Source organism: Lissotriton vulgaris, chromosome 1_1 (assembly GCF_964263255.1).
Source record: "Lissotriton vulgaris chromosome 1_1, aLisVul1.2, whole genome shotgun sequence".
Taxonomy (NCBI): Eukaryota; Metazoa; Chordata; class Amphibia; order Caudata; family Salamandridae; genus Lissotriton; species Lissotriton vulgaris.
In genome coordinates, this window is record NC_141685.1 from 1,120,572,715 (window position 1) to 1,120,584,438 (window position 11,724).

Here is an 11,724-nt window from a genome sequence, read left to right on the forward strand (position 1 = left end):
TCGGGATCGGCGCCGGCTGGTCTTCCGGCCTCCCCGGCGCCGTTGCCATCGGGGTTACCCCCGGCGCCGCCCCCGCGCGGCGCCGGTTCTCCACTGCCGGTTCCGGCCGGCGGTGGGGTTCCGGCGCCGGCCCCGGGCGGCGCCGTCCCCTTACCTTCTCCGACGCCGGACGCGGCGCCGGATGGGCGTCGCACGACGCCGGTCCCGGCGCCGATGGGGCCCATGAACCCCGAGGAGCCGGTCTTCATCATTGACTCCGAATACGGAGAGGATGAGGAGTACGGTGAAGGTTGGGAGGGGTCCGAGGACCCTCTGGCTCGCGAGTGCCAGTATGACCCGGACTGGACGGGTGACTTGGGGGATGCCAGTGGTTTGGACGACTCCCCTAACCCTGGTTTGATCTCTCCTCCAACCGTGGCATCGGTGGAGGGAGCTGCCTATTCTGTGGTGCTGATGAGGGCTGCCAAGGCCTTAAACCTTGAGCTCCCCGTCGCGGCCGTGAGGCCTAACATCCTCACCGAGGTCTTCAAGCCGCAGTCATGCCCTTTGGAGCCTCTGCTGCCGTTTAATGAAGCCTTGTCTGACGTTCTGTTGGGCACGTGGTCCAGGCCCGCTTCAGGTGCGCCTGTTGATCGGAACGTGGCCAGGCGCCACCGTCCTTGTCCGGACGACCCCAAGTACCTGTCTACCCACCCCACTCCTGAGAGTCTGGTGATCCAGGCCTCGACCTCCCAGTCCGCATTCCCGTCGGCCCCGCCCGACCGGGAATCCAAGAGGTATGACCAGTTTGGTAAAAAGGTCTTCTCGTCCATTAGTTTGGGCCTGCGGTCTTGCAACACCGCCTGCCTCTTGGGCCGCTACACCCACTCTGTGTGGGATACGGTCGCGGAGCTGCTGCCAGAATGCCCCATGGAGGTGCGGGCAAAGCTCGGTCAAGCTGTAGCTGAGGGCCGGGATGCAGCGAAATATTCCATTCGGTGTGGTCTTGATACGACCGACTCGCTGGGCAGGGCTATGTCTACGACGGTGGCGATTCGCCGTCACGCCTGGCTGAGATCCGCCAATTTTTCGGCTGATGTCCAAAATACCCTGATGGACATGCCGTTTGATGGCTGTCACCTGTTCGGTGACAAAGCGGACCACGCGCTGGAACGCTTCAAGGACTCCAGGGTCACGGCCAAGTCCTTGGGTCTCTCGACCCAGCGTCAGCAACCGGGTTCGTTTCGCCCCTTTCGTGGCCAAGGAAGGGGCGCCCCCACACGTGCTGCCAGCCACGCGCCGCAACAATCCTTCCAACGCGGTGGCGGCCGTGGAAACCGCCGTGGTGGCGGTCGGGGACAACGGCGGGGTCAGACCACACCTTCCCCCGCAGCATCTACCCCAAAATCCTCCTAGTCCGTGCTTTCGGCCCCATGTGACGCCAGTGGGTGGCAGGGTTCGCCATCACCACGCTCACTGGCGCACGATCACTTCGGACAGGTGGGTGCTGCAAATTGTCCGAAGGGGCTACTCCCTCCCCTTCGAGACCTCTCCTCCAGCCATGCCACCGCAGAACCACCGTGTGTCGGGGGACCACTTGACACTTCTGCAGGAGGAAGTTACGGCCCTCTTGGCCAAGGGGGCCATCGAGCGCGTTCCTGGGCCAGAAGTAGGGCGTGGTTGTTATTCCCACTACTTTCTGGTGCCCAAGAAGGACAAGGGGGGCCTACGTCCTATCTTGGATCTAAGGAACGTCAACGGCTTCCTCCGGAAGGAGAAGTTCAAGATGTTGACGTTAGCTCAGGTCTTGGCTGCTCTAGACCCGCAAGACTGGATGGTAGCGTTGGACTTGCAGGACGCCTATTTTCACATCCCCGTCCTGCCGGCCCACCGGCGTTACCTGCGGTTCACGGTAGGCCAGGAGCACTTTCAGTTTGTCGTGCTCCCCTTCGGCCTTACCAGCGCCCCACGGGTGTTCACAAAGGTGATGGCGGTGGTCGCAGCCCATCTGCGCAGGTTAGGGGTTTCAGTCTTCCCCTACCTAGACGACTGGTTGTTGAAGGCGGGCTCGCCCCAGACAGTCGTCCACCACCTTCAGATGACGGCAGACCTCTTGCACGACCTGGGGTTCTCCATCAACGTGCCGAAATCACACCTGTGTCCCTCTCAAAAGCTCCTTTTCATCGGAGCGGTTCTGGACTCGGCGCAGTTTCGGGTTTATCCTCCGGAACGGCGGGTTCGGGATATTCAGGCTTTGATTCCCATCTTTCAGCCGCTATCCCGAGTCTCGGTCAGGTTGACGCTGCGGCTGCTGGGACTGATGGCTTCCTGCATCCTTCTGGTGCATCACGCCAGGTGGCGGATGCGGGCTCTGCAGTGGGACCTGAAGTTTCAGTGGGCCCAGCATCAGGGCAACTTGTCCGACCACGTCTTGATCTCGGAGGGCACTGCGAGACAACTGCAGTGGTGGCTTACGGACCGCGATTGGGTCAGGGGCAAGTCCCTCTCCCTTCCCCAACCGGAGCACGTTGTCGTGACGGACGCGTCCCTCCAGGGCTGGGGTGGCCACTTGGGAGAGGCAGAGATCAGAGGCATCTGGTCTCCGGCGGAGTCCCGGCTCCATATCAATCTGTTGGAGCTGCGGGCGATTCGTCTGGCACTGAAGGCATTCCTCCCCTTTGTCAACGGGAGTGTAGTGCAGGTGTTCACCGACAACACCACCGCCATGTGGTACTGCAACAAACAGGGCGGAGTGGGGTCGTGGACCCTTTGCCAGGAGGCTCTGCGCCTCTGGCAATGGCTGGAACGTCAGGGCGTGACTCTGACGGTTCAACACCTGGCAGGTTCTCTGAACGCCAGGGCGGACGAACTCAGCCGTCGGTGCTCGATGGATCACGAATGGCGTCTGAACTCGGACGTGGCGCAAGGCATCTTTCTGCAATGGGGAGAGCCTTGGTTAGATCTATTCGCCACAGAAGAGAACGCGCAATGTCATCAGTTCTGCGCGTTGGAGTTTCCAAGACGGCACTCGCACGGCGACGCCTTTCGGCGCGAGTGGAGTTGCGGTCTGTTATACGCCTTTCCGCCTATACCACTTCTGCCCAGAGTGCTGAAGAAGATCAGGCGCGACCGGGCCCAAGTTATCCTTGTGGCTCCGGACTGGGCTCGAAGGTACTGGTATCCCGAGCTACTCAGCATGTCGGTCGGTCCCCCGATCCGCCTGCCCCTTCAGGAGGACCTTCTGTCGCAGCAGCAGGGGACGGTCCTCCACCCGAACCTGTCCAGTCTCCACCTCCATGCTTGGAGATTGAGCGGCGGCAGTTGAGGCCATTTGACTTGCCTCCTGAAGTCTGTGATGTTATTCTGGCAGCCAGGCGTCCCTCCACTAAGTCGGTATACGCCTGTCGGTGGAACAGATTTGTGGCATGGTGCACAGCAAAGGCTGTGGATCCTCTTTCTGCCCCTCTTTCGGAGGTTCTTCTGTTTCTTCTTTCTCTTGCCCAGCAGGGCTCTGCTCTGGGCACTATCAAGGGCTACCTTTCTGCCCTTTCAGCCTTCTTGAGGCTTCCTGATCAGCCTTCTTTGTTCAAATCCCCGATTGTAACTCGATTCTTGAAAGGCATCACTCACATGTTTCCACCTGTTCCGTTTGTGATGCCTCAGTGGGATTTGAACCTGGTTCTAACTTTCCTGATGTGTGCTCCCTTTGAGCCCCTTCATTCTTGCCCTCTCCGTCTCCTGACTTTAAAGACGGCTTTCCTGGTTGCCATCACCTCTGCCAGGAGGGTGAGTGAGCTCCAGGCTCTTTCTGTCCAACCTCCTTTCCTGTCCATTCATCCTGACAAGGTGGTTCTGAGGACTAGACCTTCTTTCCTGCCCAAGGTTGTTTCGGCCTTTCACATCGGGCAGTCCATCACCCTCCCTTCCTTCTTCCCGCCTCCGCATCCTTCAAAGGATGAAGAGCGGCTCCATCGTCTGGACCCAAAACGTGCGCTTTCATTTTACATGGATCGCACACGCCAGTTCCGGGTGGATGACCAACTGTTTGTTGGCTACGTGGGTGCGAAGAAGGGACGGGCGGTTTGTAAACGAACCATCTCTCGATGGGTCGTCCTCTGCATCAAAGCGTGCTACTCTTTGGCTCGGAAGGAGCCTCCTGTTGGGCTGAGGGCCCATTCCACTCGGGCCACGGCGGCTACTACTGCCCTGGGCCGGGGAGTCCCCTTGCAGGACATTTGCCAGGCGGCTACGTGGGCCTCGCTGCACACCTTTGCGAGGCATTACTGCCTGGACAGTCAAGTCCGGAGGGATGGCTTCTTTGGCCGTTCTGTCCTCCAGGACTTTCTGGTGTAGTTTTGTATTGGTTCGCAGACCCACCACCGGGGTTGGTATTGCTGGGGTATGTATTCTAAGGTAAGGAATCTAACACTAACGTGTTTCTTTCAGATGAACAAGTTACTTACCTTCGGTAACGATATATCTGTAAGAAACATTAGTTAGTGTTAGATTCCTTACCGAACCCACCCATCCTCCCCGTTCTGCGAACTGATACCTAGGGTTAAGGTCATCCCTTTCAGGGCCCTAGTTTGTACATGGCACCAGTGTTGGTTCTCTCATGGCTCTGCGTCTCCTGGCGCGGAAATGCTGTGTGCAAAGAACTGACGTCAGCGCGCGGAGGCGGCGTCTATGTACTCCAGCGACGTCATCACGGCGCACGACGCCGACGACGGACGCGGAGCCGCAGGGGACGCCTGCAGACGACGCCTACCGACGCGCAGGGGTACTGCTACGCAAAAGTTTCCGGATCCAGACTGACGCCTGGGGATATTCTAAGGTAAGGAATCTAACACTAACTAATGTTTCTTACAGATATATCGTTACCGAAGGTAAGTAACTTGTTCGACAGTCCAGTGAGTTGACTGGTATGGAGCATGTCCAATGAGTTTGGGTTAAGGAACCTTTCCCTAACACTGTAGTGTCTGGAGCCTGTCTAATGAGATTCAGTTTGAGGAGGCCTTCCGATGGGTTGTATATAGGAAAAGAAAAACAGTGAATTGGGGCTAATTAAGTTTCACCGTGTGGCCTGTAAAATGTGATTGATAATCTATCTGTGTGTTTGTGGTGAGAGTTGGAGTTTCAGGAGGCTGTCCAGTGAATTGAAGCCTTAAGAGATTTCATAAAGAGGTGTGGTTAGAAGGGCATAATTGACTTTGGACAGGAGACAGAAGAGACATTTTAGGGGGTAGAGGCAGAAATGGGTTGGTGATAAAAGGTAGACATTTGGTCAGTAGTAATATGGATAGTCTGTTCACAGCTTTTAGCAATGAGATACCCTGCTCCAGTAGCCCTTTATGTGTGATGAGTTTCAGAGAATCTATGTCCAAAATCACATTCACTCTGTTGTGGAACCAGGTAAGGCCACATCCTTCTTTAATTTTCCCATTTCGCCTTGGATCCCAAGACTTGGCCTAGAGAAGCTATTATGCATGTGGAAGACATTTGCCTTTTTCAAGCCCTACGATTCTCTTTTTTGTGTCTCCCTTACAGGTACATTAACCATTCCTGTGCCCCCAACTGTGTGGCTGAGGTTGTGACCTTTGATAAGGAGGATAAGATCATCATAATTTCAAGCCGGCGGATCCCCAAGGGAGAAGAGGTGAGGAAAGTTCCCTGTAGCCTCCCCTGTCCTTTGAGCAGATGGTATAGCTGTTTGTGAAGAATGCGTTCATAATTGGATGATGCACATGCTGGTTATGAATTCTAGTCAGATGTTTAGAGATTCCTAATCCCCACCCCGTTGTGTATGTTGATGGCCTCCCCATCTAATTGCATCTCTCATTACTTCTCTTTCCTCACAGCTGACCTACGACTATCAGTTTGATTTTGAAGACGATCAGCATAAGATCCCATGCCACTGTGGAGCCTGGAACTGCAGAAAATGGATGAACTAATATTCTGCAATCCTGTCACAATGTAGAAATCTCTCCCTGGCCAAACGTGCTTCGCTTGCACAAAGGCAATGGTCACTTCAGAGACCTTATGGAGGCTGATGGGGCAAGGGAGCAAGAGCCATGAGCTGTGAGGGCTAGGTGGTTGTCCAAGACCAACCCCATCCAAGTTGGATGAAACCTGTGCAGCCAATGTCTGCCCTCGCGGGTACACCAGGGATCTCCAAGTGAAATCTGCAACTGCTGTCTAGGGACATGGATACTGCATCAACGGATCTTCCACAGTCCCAGAGTTCAGCTTTAGTCTGGCCAGAGTGCATAGAGGGTCCTGGCCGAGTCTGAAGGTGGCGACAGTATATACAGGCCCGAGAGCGCGGGTGTCTGGTCCTCACTAAGGGATCAGTGGTAACCTTTGAGAAACACAGCTCAACAGAGGATGTCCTCCATGGACTGATCCATGTGTGTAGCAGAGAAGACATTGAGAATATTTTTTTCCAAACCCACAGAGCTTTTTGATACAAAAAATAGAAATGCGAAAATCATTTAAACTCTTCAACCTTGCAGTTCGAAACAAAGAATTTGAGAGAACTCAAATCCAGCTCGACAATCCCAGGACTAAAGCACGGAAGATGTTTTCAAGGAGCAAGACACTTTTGAGAGAAAGTGCACGCTAGTACACGAAGCACCTGAACCCGTACCTACCTCATTCTACCTGTCGGACTGTAGTGTGTGTGTGTGCGCGCGCAAGTGTGTGACATCAAGGCCCTCTGTACCCCACTCCTGTCCCAGAAAACCAGGAAGGCAAAGCGGCGTATGTGTAGCGCTGCCGGACAGTCTGGGTCTGACCGTACCAACACCCCAAGCAGTGATTTGAGGGTTATTACTTTTTGTTAAAATGTGTGACTTATGCAGGCTGAGAGTAGCACTGAAGCAAGCTGCTGATCTACAGTGATTTTGGGGGAGTGCTTTTGAACACTCTGCCCCTGGTGCCCCCTGTTGCACACGTCCCCCCAAATACAAGTTCTTTCTAAACCCCTTTCCTACTCAGGCTCTCCTCGCACTTTGTCTCAAGCAGTTAAGACCCAAAGCATCTTCCCACTCCATCTGTCAGCACATTAGGTTCTTCAGCCGTCCCAGATAGCTGCAGTGGGGGAATGGGCCATGAGCGTGAGGAGGGGTAGTTGCATTAATTATGCTGGGCTTTTTTGCGCCCCCTGCAGTATTTATTCCTCTGCTACCCAGTGTGGCTTCAGACCGCCAACATCTCAACCTTGTATTTTTTGTGCTTCCAGCCTAAAAGGGATTGGTTATTTATCTATTTATAATACATGTAATATATTTTTTAAAGTGAAATGCGGGACTGCTAAATTCTGTTATGATTGGCTGGGCATTTGGAGGGAGCTCGTGAATCCTAGGCTGTGATTGGCTAGGGGCATTCATTTCTTTTGTATTAAAAATACCAGAGTTTTGTCTGGGATACATTGAAAGAATCAAGGTGTGTTTTAACGCAACATTTCTCGCACTCTGCAGGTGTCACCTGCAATGGGAATTGGGAGGTGGACAGGGAAAAGACAGAAAAGCCTGACACATGCAAATGACTGCTGTAATTCACTTATGGGTAGCAGATGTACACTTGGGAAGGAATGTGGGCAGGGGTATTGTGACATTGTACAACTACATTGTGACGCACAAGACGGTTACTCCCTTCTACCACTCCTGTAGACAGCCTGTTTACTTGGACCCATGGCAAGGTATGAACATTTTGCTCCTGTTGGTGTTGTGCTTCATTTCTACCCCTTTTGCCTTTAATTGTTTGCAGGATTCTGCTTTACCCTTTTTGTTTGGTTCCTCCTCTCTTCCCCGTTTCCCTCTCCAATGCCCATCCCCTGGGGTTGGAAGAAGCTTAGGCACAAGTTTTTACATTGGTGCCAGCATGGGGCCCGGTACCCACGGAGAGTAAGAGAGAGCTGCTGTTTGATGAATGAAGCTGCTTCCGCAACTGTTAATAGCTGCAAATCTGTACAGAAATGAATTGTAAATAAGACTTCAACTTGTGTAGAAAGGCCGTTTTTAACCAATAAAACCACTGGACGCAATTTTAAAAGTCTACCCTTTTTCAGCACACGGCTCGTTTTGTCTTCTGCTCTCCTTTTATGAGGGCGCAGAGTTGTTGCCAAGACCAGGGGGGTGGGATATTCACTGCCGGTAAAATTACTCAAGAGCTGGGAATAATCAAAAGACTTTTAGATTATGGTAGATGCAAAATAATGTAGATTTTAGGCAAGTCTATACAGTTTTTAATTTTTTTATACAAACTATAGTTCCTTCTTCCCAGCTTTAGTGATTTGTTTTGGTTTTCAGTTCTTTGCCTGTATATCTGCATTCACAACTGCATTTTTTTTCTTAGTTTTACACTCAAACGTGTTTCAGTTTTTACCTTTACAATCCCAAATAACATTTTTCCCCCTCGGCAAGCATAGACTTCCAAGAAGCTGAGTTTATTTTGTGTTGTGAGCACTCTGTACAGAAATACTGTCCTTTGTAACAACAAATAAAAATATTTCTTTTTTCTTTTTTTTAAAAAAAAAGTAAAAATAAAGACTGTATGTGGCATGTTTTGTATTTCGTTTTCTCTTTAACTTGTGCACAGTTAACTCTAAGAAGCAAGGAAACATTTCTGATTTTTTTTTTGTTTTGTTTTTTTGCTCTTACAAATAAGCTGCAAGCAACGATTTAGGATTAGTTCTTAACCTCATAGATGCTATTAAACATCCCTCCCCAGTGCTGCGCTGTCCATTGGAACTAGTGCTGAATGGACGTCCAATGGTCGTGCGCAGCACTCGGGAGGTAGTGCTGCCGTCGGCCAATGCACTGAGGCAGCACTTAAGGGGTTAATAGCAACATGATAGCCTAAATATTTGATTCCCAGGTAATCACGGAACTGCATTGGATATCCGAATAATAGAGAAGAAGGCAGGCGAAATCATGCTTTCAGGCACCAGCTCTTTGTTCCCAGAATAAGTGTTGCATCATTGTGTAACCAGGTAACCGAGATCTACTTTTCCTCGTTTTATACTTCATAATGCCTTTAATCCTGCACTTCTATTTCACCTGTGACTGGTATGTGGATTGCAGATTCTGTATTTAGGATCTTCATAGATAGTTCTAAACGTTAGAGTAATTTTCCACTGCGTGCCCTCAACTCGGAACACTTCTATTGTAAAAACTTGAAAAAAGGAGTGAATTTAACATGTGCAGAGTAGTTAAAAAAAGACACTTTCTACAGCCTACCCAGTCTCAAATGTTCCTGATTTTTTTTCTCCTGAAAATAGTGAAAGCCATTATAAAACTACTTTGCGCCATCCTTTTCCCAGCCTGCTGCTAAATGTGGAGAGTGAAGGTACATTAGACCCCATAACCTTTAAAGATGTCTAGATAATTCTAATCTCAACATGCAGTGTACTGTTAGTTGTTTCTCTGAACCCTGGTGCGGTATCTTGGAGCACATTTATATAAATAATATATTAACTAAAAATACATGCTTGTTTTTAAAATCATTTTTTTCTGTGAAAAATAATTTTTGCAGTGCAAATCTTCTCTGTATTCACACGCTGTGCATTATCCTGCTGTGTAGTGGTTGGATCTGGAATACGTAGTCTCTTCTCCTTTTTAGGTCTCGCCTAGGCAGTGCTTGCTCGGTCTCTTCAGGACATTCTGTATTCAGGATATGGACATGAAGTTCTGCCCACTTTCCCCTCATCTTTTTAATTGGCTACTGTTACTGTCCTTTGTAAATAGTGGCTTTTCGTTGGTCAATAAGCTTAGTAGTCCCTCTTTAGTACCGCCTTTTCTCTTGTTGTAACATCCCATGAGGACTGTTCCTGTTACATGTTTTGATACTCTAGATATTTTATTAACAGCCTTGGTGCTCTATTTTGTTAAATCACTTTCACCTGCCTGCAGTTGTAGGAAGGACGCGCTCTTCCAAACGCTTTTTATTTGAATATAACTAGCGCAGCACACCTCAGCTGTAGTAATGGCAGCCTTGCCTTTTTTTTGTTATTTGCTGCTCTCCGAACTCTGCTGCATGCCTTTTTTTTCTATTTCTTTACTTTTGTTACAATGGCGACCCGCCAGCTTTAGCTTTAAACATCTTAATCTAAAGCTTGGGTGCCGCAATTTCTTCAAAAGTCAATAAATAGGAAAAAGCGCATAGCTTTTTTTCTATTTTTTTACTTTTGTTATAATGGCTGCACCTGCGCTACAGCTTTAAACATCTTAAGCTAAAACACGGGTGTCAATTTGCTTCAAATGTAAAGAAATAGGAAAAAAATGCATCCCCCACACAATACCTTTTAGATTCTGCCCAGAATGACAGTTTGCCCAGAAGGACAACCAGGAAGTTTGCAACCTCTGCCTGCTAAGAGACCATGACACAAAAGTATCATTGTATTATATGAATGTTTTCAAAAATAATTTTTGTTGTGAGAGACCGTTGTTTCTGGACAATAGTTTGCACCCAAGGTCCCTGACCACCAAATTTGGTTCTCTTGTTTTTGTAAAACACGAAAAGCTGTAACAGCATGCGCTGAGTACAGGCCACATACCTTAAGAGTAAGGGAGAACCAGAGGCTGGACAACCACACCATCATGCAGAAACAAAATAAGGGTAGCTCGTTACTGAGGGACCTCAGACTGTCGAGTGAGGAGGAGTACAATGTTGAGGGCGCAGAAGTAGCCCAGGTAGAAGGCACCCAACACCAAAGTATAAGTAGTTAGCAAAGCAGAAGCAAGCCAGACCTCAAAGAAGCCCCAAAACAGGAGAATCTCAGAAACATACTCTGGTAATATTCTGGGGATGAGCCAAAGGACCAGGGAATCTTTCAGGATTCGGAAAGCGATGAGCAATGACAGGCCCTCTAAACAGATTTATCAGAAGAGCTAGGTGATACACCCCTCAAGGCCTTCTCCACCTGACAACATTGCAATGTCTAATGGTGGTATAAAAAGAGCAGCAGATAAGCCCTGGGACCAGTTGGAGGAGGAGAGGGCATAGGGCTCTCTTCCTTCTACAGACACTATTGCTATCCCAGATCAGAAACCAGTACCTCTCCATGGAAGGGAAGCTTTCAGGGCAGCAGTGCCCTGCAACACTGTAACACAGCAAATTGAAAAAGAAGTGCAGGCATTCCTCAAAGGACCCTGCATATAGCAAGGGAAATGGGATGGCCGATTCAGTCATAGTGGCCACGCTGAGAAACGGGCAATGTCCATGCATCCACAGCATCCCTTCTTGAGACAGCAAAAGATTGAAGATGGTATGCCATAAGGTAGAGAGGGGAGCTGCAGTACAACAGAGCATTACAAATTCATATGTACTCCTCAACTGCTACGTCCACACTCACTGGGAAGAGGTGGAAGAAGTTTTGAGACACCTCCTAGAACAATAACAAAAGAGAAACTGCACTAGTAGAGGAGGAGAAAAAATAAGCATTCGATGCCACTGACCCAACTGGCAGGCAGCTAGTAATTGGAACATCCATGAGGGACTCGCATGGTTACAGGAGGCCCGTTTTAAGAATGAGGTTCAGGCGATCATCAATAAGACACCATTTATGTGAGCGAACCTGTTCAGTGCAGCTGTAGACAGCACAATATAGCAGATCAAAAAAGATAACCCTGCAAGCAAAGGTCATCAGGTCGCTACAGTTTCAGGGTTAACCAAGAAGGAGAGCAATACAAATGAGAAGACCAACAAGATAAAGAAGTTGTCAACGTTCAGCATCAGTCATTTTAG

The 11,724-nt window shown here is 49.9% G+C and overlaps 1 protein-coding gene across 4 annotated transcripts in view; it reads left to right on the forward strand.

Moving 5' to 3' along the window:
- The window catches only part of KMT2D (lysine methyltransferase 2D), a 1,692,256-nt gene extending 1,683,716 nt beyond the window's left edge, over positions 1–8,540 (forward strand). For all 4 annotated transcript variants that reach the window (XM_086963706.1, XM_086963708.1, XM_086963710.1 and 1 more), the window contains 2 exons: positions 5,527–5,635; positions 5,838–8,540. In XM_086963706.1, coding sequence (XP_086819832.1) covers positions 5,527–5,635; positions 5,838–5,930 — 202 coding nt within the window. In that variant the 3' untranslated portion in view covers positions 5,931–8,540. The remainder of the gene's footprint in view (positions 1–5,526; positions 5,636–5,837) is intronic.
- The last annotated feature ends 3,184 nt before the right edge of the window (positions 8,541–11,724 follow it).